General features: G+C 35.0%; 1 protein-coding gene across 1 annotated transcript; it reads left to right on the top strand.

The window, feature by feature from the left end:
* The first annotated feature begins 5,287 nt into the window (after positions 1-5,287).
* LOC100378855 (uncharacterized) lies at positions 5,288-18,129 on the top strand. The gene is made up of 8 exons (XM_006813143.3): positions 5,288-5,530; positions 10,387-10,565; positions 11,659-11,761; positions 11,940-12,042; positions 14,442-14,642; positions 15,128-15,285; positions 16,655-16,766; positions 17,136-18,129. The coding sequence occupies exons 1-8, from the start codon at positions 5,333-5,335 to the stop codon at positions 17,261-17,263; spliced, it is 1,182 nt and encodes a 393-aa protein (XP_006813206.2). The 5' UTR covers positions 5,288-5,332; the 3' UTR covers positions 17,264-18,129.
* The last annotated feature ends 31 nt before the right edge of the window (positions 18,130-18,160 follow it).

The following is an 18,160-nucleotide window of genomic DNA, read 5'->3' on the forward strand; positions in this document are numbered from 1 at the left end:
TTTGCTGTCAGTGAATTGTGTGAGAGCATCTACATGCATCAAAGTTAATATAAATAAATTGTGGATATACACTGTATAAGAAAGTTATGCAAGTTAGGTCATTAATATGCATGGTAATTAACATGTTACATCTGGATTACCCCTAGTGCACCTGTATGCAAGTTTCATTGAAATCTGATCGATAGCTATTGAGATATCAGAAAATAGTTCATTCATGCAAATTACGCAAATTAATATGCATGGAATTCTACCCTAAATAATCAGGATTTCTTAGAACATGTGTGTACCAAGTTTTGTTCATGTTTGATGAATGAATACCTAAGCACCCTCTAAAAATTGGTTAATTTATGTAATAACAGAACTCGACCCTGGACTATTAACATATATGCCACACCACATGTGAAACCAATTAGTTTCATATATTTGTTTAGTGATTCTTGAGGTATCAGAAAGTTATACAGATCAACTTGGATATGCAAATCACTGGTCATGTGATGAGTTAAATTGTTTCTGAATAAATTTGTTGTGTATCGTCACAGTCCCCCTATCGAGAAGTACTGTCGTGTCATCAATAATTGGGAGTGAATAATAGACTAATTTAATTTAATAATTGACTTCTAAATTCGCAATCTAAGATATGGTCACAAACTTTTCATTTCTATTTTTCATATATTTATGCAATTTTTGTATTCAAACTCGAGTAAAGTGCATGTCTCCAGTATCGAAAACATGTGTCAGCTTATTTGTGACGGAGTTATCCAATGATACACATCAGTATCCTGGGGTTGGTTGAGGGCGATGTTGGATATCGCCATTTCAGAATTCCTGTGATCGAAATTCACATACACAATAATGGATAGTTTGAAAGTGTTATTTTTTCGCCCATTAGTAGGAAACGTTTCTCAAATTGTTTCTTTCTTTAGTTTAAAGTCGTATTCAAGATGGCTGCCCCGATATAGTAAGTGTCGATAAATTAATTGCAATTATGTTATTATCGCATGTACGCCAGCTGACTGTGATCGGAGTCGAGTTTCAACCCGAATGAATAGGCTCGTCTGAACACCACAAACATATTTTAGAATACGATGTTCTAAACTTACAGATCGGAATACGATATATTAAACATATTTGTCAATATTTCGAAATACCTTGTTTTAAAATATACCAGTACAGGTCGGTCAACATTGCGGAATATGCTAACTCTAAACATACAGGTTTATCAACATTTCGGAATACACTAATTCTAAACATACAGGTCGATCAACATTGCGGAATATGCTAACTTTAAACATGCAGGTTTGTCAACATTTCGGAATGAAAGTATCCATAAAGCATCTCCAATATTTGTCCCACCAAAATAGAGTTACAAAATCACCATGAACTAAATATGCATATGGACTTTGAATGATTTAGGACTTGTCCACCTGTAGTCCTCTATAACATGGGCGTAATACTAGACTGACCACATTTCCTAATCATATTTCTTTCAAAAAATTATCGTTCCCATATTTTGTCGAATGACTATTTCGTTGACTCACGAACGTTTTAATATTCTGTAAGGCCAGACTTTTTTTATTCCTTGGATTTGTTATGCCGCGGCGGGCGGTAAAAAATTGAAGATAAAAATAATATTTTTTAGCATTTGTTTGCACTTACAAGTCGGCGGGTGCGAGAAATTACGCTGAAATAAAATTATATTTTCATTTTCGGCTCCTGTTCATTCGGCGGGTTCGCGAAACAAGGGATAATAAAAGTCTGGCCTAAAGTATAAGAATAATACATAACTATTGTGCTTCTAAAATGGGGATATTGTTTCTTTACAATCTGATTGAGGGCGTTGTTTAGTTACTTTACGAAATACTGTAAAAAAATGTAGTTTTCAGCGAAAATTTCAAAATTAAAACTCAGTGAATAATTAATATATCTATTATATATTCCCATAACTGTTAAAATATTAGTTACATTTAATTATATGTAGCCTCACTTTGAATGGTCGATGCATGTACACTAGTAAAAAACGTTAATCTTAGCTTCTATAGAAGAGGGAGAAGAAACTGGAGCAGTACAGCGTATACCGATACGCGGTAGTCGTTGCGCCGCGCATGTCCGACATTTGTGTTGATAAACATGGATTTTCCCACAATCCAATGCGCTTTTCTAATGAAATTATGAGTACCAGTTTTGCCCTGGATGGCACTTGTGCTAATTACCGCTGGCGACTCTTTCGATACCTTCCAAACACTAAAACAGAATACTCATGATCAATTATGGTTCCTGTGTGAATTTAATGTAATGATATTAACAAGAGGCGGATGACTTATTGTCATGCCATATTGTTTCGTACACCAAAACAGCGACATTGCTAGCTATGTAGCTGACTTATTAACATTGCATATGTACTAATTGTATTAAATAGAAAAATCAGATGAACCCGCCTTTTATTTCGCCAACGCCAACAAACCACCAACTATTGCTTAGAGCGAATTACCATTAGTTCAATAATAAACATTTTTTAAAACTGAATAAGTCAGCCATCTTGAATCGGAACATGAAATAAATTACACGATGCGGAATGTAGTTGTAAAGTTTGACTGTGATCAGTTAATATATATCAGAAAGGCATTTGCATTCGACTATTTTGAATCTGATCTGTAAAATTATCCTGTTATATAAGAGTATATACACAAATGGGCAATAGCTGTTAACGCGTTACCGAGTTCTGCATGACAGAAATTCTCTATTTTTATGCATTGTTACATTAAAATGTCAACTTCGGCCATCTTGAATTGGATCTTCATACAAATGTTTGACATGACGTATGATGTATCTATGGCTCTGGAACAGCGTTCATTCCATAGTTGGCCATTTTAATCCAATCTGAAAAACTAAATGTCGTGCATAAGGTCCTTTAATATCCTATGTATGTACCAAGGTTGAACGAAATTCATCTATACAAGACGAAGTTCTGGTACCTGGGTGGAAGAAATGTTTGATTTTGATAAATTGATAACAATAACATAGTCGTCATTCGGCAATTTTGAATCTGATTACCAATTAAATGCATGTGCATATGTGAAGCAGGATATATGATGCATATTTTAACATGATTAATCAAGGCATGTCAGAGATACAGCTCCAAAACCACATTCATTAAAACAACGAAATGGCCGCCAGTCAGCCATTTTGAATCTGATCTTAGAAACAAAATGACGTGCATCAAGGTTTCATAATGTCCAATGTATGTACAAATATTGAACGAAATCTATTCATACGCAACCGAGATCTTGTTCGGCAATAACTGAAATGGCTGTATATAACTTTACAACGGTTCTGAGAGAAAGACGCGCCAGGCGATTAGGTTCCATACGTGAGCGTCGGTACGAATCATGCACGCAGTAAATGTTTACTTTGATTTGACATAGTATTTACCATGCCGTTTATTAGAAATAGTGAATCCCACAACGCAGGCCATCAGTCAAATGGTGCTGCCTACAATCGGAAGTGTAATTTCACCTCTGTAATTACTGACCACTTAAAAAAAACGCACAAAAAACATATCCATTGAATCATTAGTTGTAAATATCCTGTAAGGACTGCTACGAATGTAATGAATGCTACTCTACGTATTTACCGGTATCTTTGTGCCTTTTCATCTTTGTTGCACCGGAAATGAGCTCGCCAACTATTGTAAATGTGGTCAACGATTAATTGCGTATAAAGCTCGGGGATGTACTTTGTCGTCAAATTCGGCGAATTTCAACAGGCGTAAAATGGAATGGCTACTATATACTTTTTGTTGTTTGTGTGTATCCGATTTTTTGAAACTGTAATAGAATAGATAGTCTGTTCCAAAAAGTACTCCATGGCAACAGTGAAAGAAGTTATATTTATTTATTTGTTTGTTTGTTTGTTTGTTTGTTTGTTTGTTTGTTTGTTTGTTTGTTTCATATTGTTAAATATACATGTATCACAGTCCCTCTATCGTGATAGAGGGACTGTGAATATATGAATGTTAGTGTTGGGGTATGAAATGAACATGGTTTTGGCGAGAATATCAACGCTAACATTTCTTTGTTTTGTTGTTCGCGGTTGAAAATACCAAATGCGAACAATCATTATCAATCCAATGTTTTGTTTTATTGTTCTTCCGTTTTTTTACACGGATCATGGAAAAGACATGTATTACTTCAGAGGCGGCGGCGCGCAATTTTGCATGAGGGGCGAGATCTGAAATGTAGACCCTCTGAAATATATTTTCTGCATATAGAGGGACAAATTTTGCCGACACAAAGGGTTTCAGTTGGATTTTCGGAGGGGCGACACGCTATGGCCATCTGACGTACGCGCAGATGACGACTTCCAGGCTTTAACAGTTAACAGAACTTTGAGTTACGGGCAAGATACATTTTTGTTTTTGTTGAACGTCCAGATTTAGTAACTTCAAACTCAACTTCGAGTTATGGGTAAAAAAAATAACACATTAAAATAAAATGTGTCACCCATAACTCGAAGTTCGGTTAACTGTTAGTTGGTCATCGAGTTACAATTTGGGCGTGTGTTTCTCAAGGGTAGGCGTGGTTTTTAAAACATGGACGTGGTCATTTTTGTAACTCGATGTTTTCGTAACTCGATGTTCGCAACTCAATATCCGTAACTCGAACGATTCGGCATCTCTCTGTTTTGACGCAGATGCTGGATTGTTCGAGTTACGGGCAAAACTATGAAAAACTACAGCTAAACTTTTAATTGAGATTACTTGTCGCCAATTCATTGAAATTACGCCAAAAAACCGAAATGTTAGAATCCAGAAAATATTATAAATTCATTTGGCCTCTGATCACCCCATTGTTAGTTCATTATACGAGTTCATGAGATCCATTATTTTTCCGAACACCTAATGAGTTACCTGCGTCGACCTTGTCTGTCATGTGGTGGCGCTGTGCTGGTCGGTTCTCGTCGTACGGTCGACGGTGATTCAGCTAGTGTGTGTTAGCGTGGGTGTGAATTCGTAGAACGATCACGGTACATAGGTAGTGTAGTACCACATTTCCTATATCACAGGTAATAGAGGGACTGTAGTAGTACGCAAAGTACAAGAATAATTTATAAGTCTTATCTTCTGTACCAGTTCAGTAATCACAAACTCATTTTGCCATGTTTACGTTCCCGTATTATTGAAAAGCTGCTTTAATAATTAAATTTATACATGTTTTTATATCCCTCCCAGCTTGATCTTTAAATTCTTTCCATCATCACCCCCATCATAAAATGGTTGGTGCCTGGATGGGGGGTAGTCCATGTCGTCACTTTCCACGCTGTATTACCGGATGCAATGATGGCGGACAAGACAGACCTTTCACTTTCACGAAGGAAAAACGTACATGAACGCGAAGAGAGAAATGGTCACTCCGAAGAAGTATGCGACAAATCAGCCACAGAAAGGCTACTGGTTCTTCGACTAGACGATGAGGGACATTCCGATTTCGTCGAGGATCCCATCCCATCATGTTTACAACCTAATCAGAACGCGGTAAGTTTCATAAAAAAGTTTCAGACTAATCACACGACGTCACATCGATTTTATTCCTTTTGCGGTAGAATAGGATGCAAATGATTGTTCACGTTACGATGCGATCTCCTGTGTTACAGTACAATGTTTGTCCCTCTTACGTGAATACCACTCAGTAATCCAGAACGTGTTAGACTAGCATACAGTTTCTTGCAGTCTACCCGGCTTTTGCTTTCGGTAGTTATTCACTCATAAAAAACAAACATAAGACTGTCCATACAATCAGGTGTGGTTGTGCATGGGTATCATGAACAAACGCTAAATTTTAAAGTGTTATTCCCTCATGCAGCGATAATTATGAACCGCAGAATGTGTTTGGGAGTAGGTGAGTGGTGAGCTCACTGGATGAGATCAGAAATCATAGTCGTATATAGAAGCAAAATTTATCTCAATCGGAGGTGGGCACAAAAGCCAGCAACTATTTAATATTTAAAAGAGAAATACAGTGCACAACTACAGTGACGAGCACAACAGTGCTTTGCTTATAAAGATATTTATAACAATTTGTAAATATCGATCATCAGTTTTCATTCAAATTAAAATATTTAATAGTGATTGGCACAAGACCTGAAAATTGTCTACACCAATAATGCACACACATGCCATTATGTGACAAAGCAACAGCGATCACTTCACCCACTTAGTCAAAATAAAACACTTGCCGAATGAATAATATTGGATAATGTATAACAAACTTATTAATAATAATTAGAACTAATGAAATCAACATAACTTTTGCTGGATTGGTTAATTTGATAGATAGATAATATTTATTTAAACTTGATAACTCCAGTACCTATTTTCATGAGAGGGGGGGGGGGGCAAAAACAAAAAAATGAATAAAAATACAAATGTACAATCCATAAAAATTATTCTGATGGAAATTGTGAAAAAAGTACAGATAAAAAAAATGACAAACTGAGATCACCCATACATGACAGTCCATGTTCTAGAAACAGGCAATAACGGGTGGACAGAGGGGCATACATTTTGGATGGTGAATATTTAAAAATGGGAAGTCAAGCCAAACATAATGCTTGCTGAAGAATCAATGATGAAAAGTTAAATATCTAGAGAATAAAAAGTGATATGAAAAAGCTGTAAATTGTGTTACATTTGTCGAACTCTTTCATCTGGGAGTATTATTTTGTTAGACTTGACTTTTCTTTTAACAAACATTGATGAGACCACAGTGTCCCTCCAATGTAATAATGTGGAGGGACTGTGATGGGACATAATAGGGAACCAGCCTATGAATAGATTTAAAAAACACTGAAAGACTAATTTAATTTGAATTTAGTTCCAGATTATGATTTATTGTTGGTGCAGTTTGGTTCAGTGTCTAAAATAAATTTCATTGATCGTCTCTGGAGGACGATCTAAGATTTGAATAACATTAACACTTGCTCCAGACAGTAGAACATTACGACATAGGTGGAAAAATAAAACAATTCAATAACACTTTCCTGGAAAATGTATCTAGTGAAAAGATATAACCTGCTTTTCGGTTTTATTGATGTGATTTGGAACAACCAAGATTGTGATTAATACAACACCCAGTGACATTTCATTTGACACATATCACAGCTCTTTATTATTGAGAATAAAATTAAAATTTGACAAATCGATAATGCCCATTCGTCTATTAGTGGTGATAACCATCGACTTTGATTTAAGCACAAGTATTAGGTGGGTGTACATTGGAAAATAAGGCAGGCCTTAGACTTATCCAAATTTTAGACTTGACTAAATTGTATATGTGAACACAAACCAAATTATTTAGGCTAGCCTAAATGAGTCACACCTCGGAAGTTGAGCCAGAGCTTGCCCTAATTTTAATCCCCAAATTAGGCTGGCCTAACAAACAAAAAATTGGAGCAGGCCTTATGCACGCTAACTGTTCAACTCACACCAATTATTTACAATGTTAAGATTTCAATGATTTTTTCAGCAGTATAGGACATTGTGATATCAGCAAAAATAATATAATAAAATAATAATAACGCATATCATTCACAAAAAGAATAAAAAGTAGAGGGCAGAGGATTTACCTTTGGTGGACACCAGCTTCTACACTGTTAAAGCATGACAATTTGCCTTTAAAGTTTACACATTGTTTGTACATGTCCAATTATGAAGTAAAGAATGACATGGTCTGATTATTAGTCCCTGTTCGGGGACTTATAATTCGGTCTCCGTCCGTGCGTCCGTCCGGAGTCATATCTCAGAATCTCTTGGACCGATTCCGTTCATTCTTTGCATGTGCCTAGTACTTTATGTGGGACATATGCACATGCAGTGGTTTAGCGATTCGATTCAAAATGGCAGACTGGCAGCCATCTTGTTTTTTGAAAATGTTGTATTTTGGACATGCTTTGTCAGTTTTCATTCAAACTTGGTACATAGATTATACATGTTAGGATACATGTCCATATCAATTTATTTCACAATTGGATCAAAGATGGCAGACTGGCAGCCATCTTGTTTTTTGAAAATGTCGTATTTTGGACATGCTTTGTCAGTATTCATTCAAATTTAGTACATAGATCATACATGTTAGGATACATGTCCCGACTGTCGGTGAGTTCCTGAGTCTGTCCGTCCATTCGTCAGTCTGTCCAGAGTCAAATTTCAGAATCCTGTGGACCGATTCTGTTCATTCTTTGTATGTGCCCAGTACCTTATGTGGAACATATGCACATGCAGTGGTTTAGCGATTCGATTCAAAATGGCCAACTGGCAGCCATCTTGTTTTTTGAAAATGTTGTACTTTGGACATGCTTTGTCAGTTGTCATTCAAACTTGGTACATAGATTATACATGTTAGGATACATGTCCATGACGATTTATTTCGCAATTGGATCAAAGATTTGTCGACTGGCAGGCATCTTTTTTTTTTTTTTTTTATGCGGTATCTTGGACGTGCTCTGTCAGTTTTCATTCAAATTTGGCACATACATGTACTTTATACATGTTAGGATGCATGTCCATGACAATTTGTTTCAAAATCTGGTCAAGGATGGCCGATTGACAGCCATCTAACTTTTTGGCTTTACTACTATATTTCTACAATTTATCTACAATTTATCTACCATTTTCATTCATATTTGGCACATACATCATACATATCAGTGTTTCATAATCAGATCAAAGATATTACTACCACATTACTACTACACGGAACACGTGTTTTGATGTAAATAAACAATCTGTTGTATATGCCACTTGGAACTCAAGTTTCAAGGACATGCTCGCGACAACCCCTCCGCTTTAATATGACAAGCACAAAGAGAACTTTAAAAAATTTAATGGGGACTGTGTCATTTTCAATGACTTGTTAAAACCATTTTAATTTTTGTCATCAAAATATTTTGATTCACAAGGTCAAAGGCCTTGCCAAGATCCATTTTTTATAAATTTATATTTTCCCCAGGTGAGGATATTTAGCTCTGCTGTTGACTTTGTCGAGCTGAACTTATATGAGTGATTGCCCATTGTCGTCCGTGTCAACTTTTTACTTTTTCGACTTCTTGAAAACTACAAGCCTTTTTGCTTTGATACTTGGTATACATGTATCTTGGGTAGACCTCTCTTAGATTTGTTTATTTCGTAATTGTATCTTCAATTTTTTAATTTTGAGTGACATTTCCGAATTGTTTTTGCAAACAGCAAGTCTGATTGTTTTGATACTATACATATAGGTACCTCGGGCAGACCTCTCTCAGATTTGTTCATTTTCTAATGATATCAGTTCATTAATAATTGAAATGTGCATCGCTAACAGCAGAGCTATCTCACCCGAACGGCTGCTTGTTTTTAAATATATTTAATTACAATTAAACAAAGTATTTATGGTACTTTGACATTGTAGTGAGGATAAATAAATATTAATGAGTTCAATGTCATCCAATCTGTTAATGCTTTAATTTGAATAGAGTGGTCGCAAATAATGCTTGTGTATACAATGTGGGTGTCAACAATGTTGTTTCTAACTATTGATGTATGCATGAAGTGGTACGATATGTGCCATATACCACATACAATACGATATTTACAAGATATCCGGGTCAGAAAATGTTTGCAAATAGTCAAAAATAGACAAGTATTTCCATAGATTCAGATGCGAGTGAGATTTCAGCATCTCTGCTTAACATAAAGTCCATTGAATTGCATGCAATATTTTCTGCCTTATGATTTGCAATATAAATATAATCTTGTTAGAATTTGATGTGAAGCCACAGAAGAGGTTTGAGACATGTACCTGCTCCTTGTGTACATTTAGGCTCATTCTAAATTTATATGACAACACACTGCATTCAAGCAAACCCTGACCATGGAACATTTCACACTTTTTAGATTAAAGTGTTAAATCATGATTTGTAATTACATTGTATGGCAGTATTATATTAGATTGGCCAAATAAAATATAGATCAAGAAGGCTCTGACACACGAATGCTGTTACTACTGATTTCAGCAGATTATATTTCATTTTGAAATAGGAAGTGTAAACAATAAGTTCAAAGTTTTATGTTGTATTTGACAATACCACTATTTTCAAAATGTGATGTTATGCAATGAAACATATATAATGTTGACAAATCACAGAACTTCTTTTCTTTGCAATTATGTAACAGATGTTTTGTGCTAGTAATATAGTATATTTTTTTACTGTATTGACAAGAATTGTGGTCCTCTTGGTCACAGCACTTTGAGCATTGGTGGGAACTAGTGCCAGTCCTGCTTTAAATGTGTCAGCACATGCCAATTCGTATATGTTGGCTTTCAAAAAAATTATCATATTTTGTTGTTTATTTAGGATTTGCCAGAGTTACCAGAGTTGGGAGTGTCTAGTGTTAAAGTCCCACATCCAGACAATGATCCAAATACACTTGTTGACCTGGGCATGACATTTAAAACTGAATTGGTAGAATCTATATACCAACATAGTGTTGTAGAAGTAGACGATGGTAGCTTGGCACATCGACTTAACATGAGGTATGTATTATGTTATATATACCAACCTTTGTTGAATGTTAATCAGTTTGGCAAAAATCAAAAAATTTGAAAAAATGTCAAAATGTCATCATGCATGTCTGGGCAGATTTTATTCAAACATAGCATGATTGCCTGCACACATGACAGGTTACTGCAGATGCAGATAAGTTTATTTTGTGATTTCATTCAAAAGGGCCGACTGACAGCCATGTTGATTTTATTTTCACACGTCTTTAACCATTTCCTTGACATGGTTTGACAGATATAGTTCAAATTAAGTATATAATGGTATACATGTATGCATGTTGATTTGTTTTTCATTTTGATGACATCTGACCAATCTATGGCCATTTTAGTTAAAAAAACAAAAACATTTGAGCATGTCATCTGCAGTTTCTAAAGCATACATGTCAAGACAACATTGAACAACTCAAAAAGTAAAAGATTCTTATTTTAATGACTATACATTTTTAACATTTCCTACATCTATTTTCATGCTTCCAGCACCCTCTAAGTATCTCATGATGTGTACAAGTGAATGTAATGATTACCATGTTATGATTCAATATACATTGTTTTTATAACCTTTGTGTTCGGCTTTAAATTTCAACACCTTGTCAAGTGAGGGTGGCACCATTTTCTTATAGAACAAAAGTGTAGTCAACTGGGCACTATTGTATTTCTTTCATCACATCTAGTACTACTGACTGCCTATGTGACTTCACGTTTTAGTTCATTACAGCCACCGCAAATGAGATTCTTATGAGTTCCAATAACTCCATCAACTTCCCCAAGACAGTTGAAGCGACTGCAAATAAAATTTGTATTGATAATTTACAACTTCATTTGTATAGTCGCAACATTGTTGTAATATGAAAACAGACAACTTAGCCATAGAACGTACCTAGACAAAAATGAATTAGCCTAAAAACAAGTGGCATTTTCATAACATAAGATTGTTTGATACCCCAAATAAGAAAGTCCTTCGCTGTATTGCAATATTCTCAGGGACTTTCCTAGGGAGTTCGTTGACTTCTCGTACAAATCGTGTTTGTGCCTGCTGTAACAAGATTTTTTACATTTATGTTGACAGGAATGGTGATATTATTCACAAAATTAATGATTTTCCTTTGTTTGATTGTGAGCATGGTGGAGTACTCGATATGTTTTACAATCTTGATGAGGAATTTGATGTGGTAGGTGTACCTTTACTGAAAATCCATCAATATGAATTACATTTTTTATCACAATCATCTACGACAATTTTTATAGAATCTTTATAAACTTTACCATTTCCTATCTGTTTTGTCATTTCACAAATTCCATGGTAAAGTTATCCTCAATAATCAAACGTTAATGTTGTCACTTGTACAGACAATTAGAAGACAGACAGAAGACAATATTGATGGTGGTGATAGTGATGATGATCAGATGATGTATGTATTCACAAAGTTCAAATTGAAAATGGAAATTACAAGTGAGTGTTTATATACTTGAGGCCAAGTAAAAATTCCTGGTCAATTCATTCTCCAAAATCGAAACCCATTTTTACCTTGCCCGAATCATAAATGAGGAAGTGGAAGTGGATGTTTTTGTCCGCGGCGTCATGTCGTCGGTCATGTTAACTCTGGCTTGTTAGTGCAATAAGTCAAAAAATATTTATTCAACTGTTTTCATTTTACTATATATTCTGATTTAATATAAATACTTAGCCAAGTTCAAAGTTTGTGTGTCTAGCTGTTATATTTTTTTCAGATATATGTAAAAAAAGTAGCTTAAAATCTCCATTGGTTCTAAATGGAATCAGCCTCAACTGACAGACCTGGGTTCAATTGTGTTCCCTCTTTGTTTCTGTTATTTAACTGTTTGTATTTAATCCTTTTGTATAAGCAACTGATTCTTCCTATTTTGTTTGTTGATATTTTTTGCTCTTTTTAAGAAATTGAAATCAGGGCTCTCTATTCAAAGTAGTGCTAACGTGAGTCATCTTGCGTGTCATACACCCAAAATGCTTCAAAACACTTCAAAGTTTAAATATTACAAAATATAACAAAAGGTATAGGTGGTTATAGTTCCGCTATGTTTCTGTTTTAAAATTGTTCTTTTTGATTTTCATAAAAATTATAATGAATGTTTTTTTTATTTTTTCAAAATTTTTTTAACTGATGATGCAGGATGACGAGAATTTATTTCTTGGCCGAACAAAAAGTTGTTTAACTATTATCTTCTTGAATACTAGCGACTTTTGGACGTTTTCACAAATTGCATCATTAGAAGGTTGACAGAAGGCAGCAAATTTTAGTGTCGCACCCATAGTTTTCTCTTGTAAACTTTGGGGCAACAGTCGCTTCCTGTCCCTTGTTGTGAGATTGTGTAAGTTGTTGCCACATTGTTTGTAAGTTTGTATGCTGTGCTCAACCTTGTGTGATAGTGACATCCCCCGTTTTCATGAATGGTCTCGCCCATCATCGGTTGTTTACTTCTAGAACACTGTCATGTGATCATGGCGAACCTCGTAGGAAACAGTGGAATCTGTACAAAGTTGTTATGAATGATGTGACTCGCGCAAAGCAATGGGCTGAGTACGCTTCAACGCTAGATCAGAACTTAGCGAGAGGGACGAACAGCGCGAGAATGAAGGAACGAACATCGCGAGGAGGAGGAAACAGGAGAAACAGCGCGAGGACGGAGAAACGGGTACAAAAAGAGTGGAAGGACGGGAAGCAACGGAAAGGCTGTGGGGAAGAGTGAGTGTTGGACAGGCTTATCGTGACACGAACACTGCGCAGTACATGATTTGTATTGTTTGCGACAAGTGCTTGTAGGAAATTGAGTCGGACTTGGTTGTAATACAGCGCAACGTATGTAAAGTACGTGTGTATGAAGTCTAGTGTGTGAAATCTTGCTGTTCCTGTGGTGCCGTACATTGTTGTTTTGCCTCGCTGTGACAGAAATCCCCCAGGAAATCGCCGTTTATGTGTTCTGACGTGGAAAAGCAGCTAAAGACCGAATAGTGAACATTGACTTGTGAGTTATTTATCAGTGCACTTATTTCTGTTTATTCAGACTTTTCTTGGGTTGTTTCCCCTTTTTTATTTGTCACTGTGTGTATCTGTGTATGCGCGTGAGAGACGTCAGTGTCTTGTTAGCTCAAATGTCAGTTTGTTGTTTCTTATTGCTTGCATTTAGACGTTGTACTAATATTTGGGGTCACTTGTGTTAGGTGGTGACAGTATTTGAGGAAATTTTACCCATTTGTGTTTAGTTGGGTTTCTCTTTATATATTTCTGTGCCGCGCGAATTTCCTTTTGCGTTTATCGATTCTACTTTTAGCCAGCTGACATTATACGTAGCAAGACTATGCGTTTGTGTGAGTGAGTGGCAACAGGTTGCACGCTATTCTAAATAGTGTGATTTCCTTTATTTATTGACACAAAAGTAATTGTATTTCATTCGAGTGTGGCAAGTTTACTAGTCTGAACATAGCCTATTTATGTGTACCTTGCCTACATTGATATTATTGAATATAGCCAATTTATTGTGTATCTTTAGTGTGTATTTTTTTAACTGATGATGCAGGATGACGAGAATTTATTTCTTGGCCGAACAAAAAGTTGTTTAACTATTATCTTCTTGAATACTAGCGACTTTTGGACGTTTTCACAAATTGCATCATTAGAAGGTTGACAGAAGGCAGCAAATTTTAGAATCAGGATAAATTCAGATCTTCAACACATATCTACAGAAAAACAAACCTTTCTTTGCCTTTACTAGCGTTCTTGCATTATGATGGCAGGCATCCTGATTGTTTATAAACGTATGTATACCCAAATATTTTATCACTTGTTTAGTACACTTTGTTTGCTTGCAATTTAGATAACGAAGTCCAAATTGAAGTAATTGCTGAATTTGAAGAAGAATATATTACAAAATCAGACAATGAGTACCCCAAATTGCGCTGTTACTACGAGGGAGACTGTTACATCTACACTGCTAGCAGCGACTCCAGCTTAATACTGTCAATGACATCAAGCTCATCTATTGCCATCATTCCTGCACATATCAATGATGACCGTGGTAAGAAATTGCAATAAACTTGCATGTTAGCAAAAATCTATTCTCTAATGTTACTGTAATTAAAACTGGGTCTGATAGTATACTGTTTTTTTAAGTTACCAGGATTCTAATAATTATGGCATTACATACCTGAAGGCACATCCACAAATACATGCAGCTTTTCCGCCTTTATGGAGTCCCATCATATTCAAAATGAAAACTAATTTAATCCATTCTCACCTGATTGATTACTTTATTACCATGGTAACAAAGCTTGACTACAGCAGATTGAGTTTTGGTATTTTGCTGCAAATGTAAAACCCAAATAACCCAGGTATGGTTGATGTCTCATAGCCGAGAAAATCTTGGGATTAAACCTATAGAATTAATTTTTAAATGTAAAAACTTTTGTTTTTGGGAGCATTGATTATGTTTTCTTGTAATTGCCAGTGAATACAATTTATAATTTTTAACTAATGGCAGTTTTCATATTGTTAACCATGAAGGTAAATGGAAAATATACAGGTACAGTGTTGTGTGGCCGAAAAAGGTTGAAGAAAAGGCCAAGACAGATAATGTCACTTATCCATCCATTGCAGTAGTCTTTTATAATATGGTGCATCAACAATGCTTAGTTGTTAAGAAATCAGCTCTTACTGTCCAGGTAATAATCATTAAATATACCTTTGCATTTAACCCAGCTTAATTTTAAATAGCGCCCTCTTGTGACAAAGGTCTTTTACATTGCTTAACCTTTTCATCACCAGTTCCTTCTTTTTATCACAAATAGTTTTATTTATAGTCTGCACTTTCCTTCAGAAGACTGACGACATTTTTATGATTCAGTTGGCTCCAAAATTAGGGTTCATTTCCAGAAATATTGAAGAATACAGAAAAAACATGCAAATTTGTGTGAGAAATTCTGGTGGTGAGAAGGTTAACATCCATCCATAAAAAAAAATTTAAGATTTTTATTAAATTTGTCCAAGTGATGAACAAATACATTTGTACATCACAGAAGTTTTGTGGATGTACCACAACTGATAGAAAAGGTGTTATTAATGAAGGAGTAGTGGAGATTTTTGTATCAACATCATTCAAATTTAAACATTCTTCAAACCAGGACACATTTCTCCATGCATATGATAGAATAAACCTTCAAGAGTCAGGATTGTGTACTACATGTATTTGTGAATACTTTAGAAAAAATTCAGTAATGAAACTGAACAGCTCTTAACTGGTCAATTTTTGGCTTACTGGTAAATAAAGTGAAGGGAAAGACTTAGCCACAAAATGCCTGTCGTCCATTGTAAACTTTTCATGTGGGCATGATGAATCAAATAGTATTCTGACAATCACTGTCAAACTTGTATATATGGTTAATCTGTAGGTACAAGTTGGCCATATAGATTTGGAGTTGATCTTCCATAAATTTTTTTTTAGTAAATCCATGCTAGAAACGAGGAATTCTATAATTTCCGTGCGATATTATTTTTGCTTTTTTTCAGCATTTTTTATGTCACATTTTTTTGAAAGTGTTATCAATAGATGGCTCCCTTAACTTTTTGTTAAATGACATTTTAAAAAGAATGCTATGTGTAGTTTAATCGTTTATTTCTGGATGACATTTTGCTTGTGAACAGTAATATGGTAGTAATATACTCTCCAAGTTGTCAGGTGTTGGAAATAGCAGTGTTTTTTGCCCTTTTTTAATTTAATTTTTTGATTTTGCCTAAATACATTGCACATTTGCTAGTACTTTCCTTGCTTCTTTTCGCTTAGATATGTTGCTGAACTATTAATTTTAGAAACTTTTATATGATCTAAGGTATATTACTATTGTTTTATAAAATTATGACTTTTTGGTCTGTATTTTCCAAACAAAATGCATTGTTTCGGGACTTTTGCCTTGCAAAAAAAAGATACTGGTCATTAATGTTATCCCCATACTTTTGTTATTTAATCTGGTTCTCAATATACAAATTTGTAATAATTACACTTGTTTTTAATCGATTCATTTACTTTTCCATCAGAGACCTTTATTCAACAATCTCAAAAAGTTGAAAAAAATTGACAGCAGAATATTTTTTGAAAAGATGATGAAAGGAGATGATCGTATTGTGTTTGAGTCAGCAAAGTATCGAGGTAGGTCTTCAAGTAAGCAAAATATCTTGCAGTAGATTACTCTTTGTTCACAAGATTCCCAGCTTTGCCAAACATAATATACAAAACATGTTCTAGTGTTTAGCTCTATCCATGATTTTTGTGGTTGCTAATTAAAGAAAGGGAGTTGTCACCAGCGCATGCTTCAGATGGCCATAGCACGCCATTGTTTACAAACAAGCGTCTACCCATGAGTCCTTGCGTTTTTAGCGTGTTATCATCGCTTGAACTCAATTCCTGCGTGTGAGCAAGTGACGACCCTCTCACTTTAAATGTTTCCTTTGCCTCCAATACCTGTTTTTTAGTACACAGGAGATCTTTACATTTGTTTGATTTCCTTTTAATTTATAGGACAGTACCTTGCTAAAAGTGGGAAAAAGCTCATGTTAATGAAACAGGACAAGAACAATCCTCAGCTGATTACTAAGTTTTCTATCCATAAAATTGGCAATGTCTTGAGTGTTGAAACCAACGTGTGAGTTATGTGCAGGGTCTAAATGACTTGAATGTCCACAACTATTTGCAAGCCAGTATGATTTCAAAGTGAACCAATTCTGCCATGGAAACCAAATTAATTTTAAGCATGTTTAAAACATTTTTAAACAATATTTTTACATTTTTTTTAAATTTGATATATCACTACCAGATCTTATACTGTGAAATGCGATAGGAGACTTCAAAATCCGTATTGTAAAATTGCAGATTTCTGTGATCAGGTGATTTTTGGTCAGTATGTTGAGTAGTTGATGGCACATCTAACTGTTTATTTTAGAAAGCTTTTAGTCCAAGGTTTCACTTATTTTTATCCAATCAGATCTCTAGTTGTACAATTGACATTCAACCATTGTATCATAAGTATTTGTACCTACATTATGTAACGATTAATAATATTGACTACTGTAGAATAATTTATTTTCGCTGAAGGGATGATTCCGTGAAAATAAAATCCAGCGAATATACTTTTTTTCCTATATTTCACATTAAACTCATCAAAAATCAGTGAAAATAAATTCCAAGCAAAAAGCCTTTTCAGCGAAAATTAAATCCAGCGAAAATAAAGTATTCCACAGTATTTGTACTTCCTATCAGCTAAGGGAATTTTATGAATATGTACACCATAAATTTAGACTTTGTACTCATCCCTCATCAAGAGTGCATTCAGGGTTGCAATTGATATGCTATTGATAATTAATACACACAGCTACAAGTTTCACAATATAAAGTTAACATAATTTTCAGTGTAGAATGTACAATTATCGAGTGGCAAATATTGTGGGAGACTGAATATTTAATTTTGCAGTGTATTTGTAATTAAAATCCGGTTGTGTGCACTAACACTGATAAATCCTGGTGCACTCATCAGTTCTTGTACATTT

Source organism: Saccoglossus kowalevskii, chromosome 1 (genome assembly GCF_978046115.1).
Source record: "Saccoglossus kowalevskii chromosome 1, keSacKowa6.1, whole genome shotgun sequence".
In the NCBI taxonomy this organism is placed as follows: domain Eukaryota; kingdom Metazoa; phylum Hemichordata; class Enteropneusta; family Harrimaniidae; genus Saccoglossus; species Saccoglossus kowalevskii.

Coding starts and splice junctions, on each gene's coding strand:
- LOC100378855 (XM_006813143.3), top strand. CDS start 5,333: ATGATGGCGGACAAGACAGACCTTTCACTTTCACGAAGGAAAAACGTA. Junction 5,531..10,386: donor TACAACCTAATCAGAACGCG/GTAAGTTTCATA, acceptor TTGTTTATTTAG/GATTTGCCAGAGTTACCAGA. Junction 10,566..11,658: donor GCACATCGACTTAACATGAG/GTATGTATTATG, acceptor TTATGTTGACAG/GAATGGTGATATTATTCACA.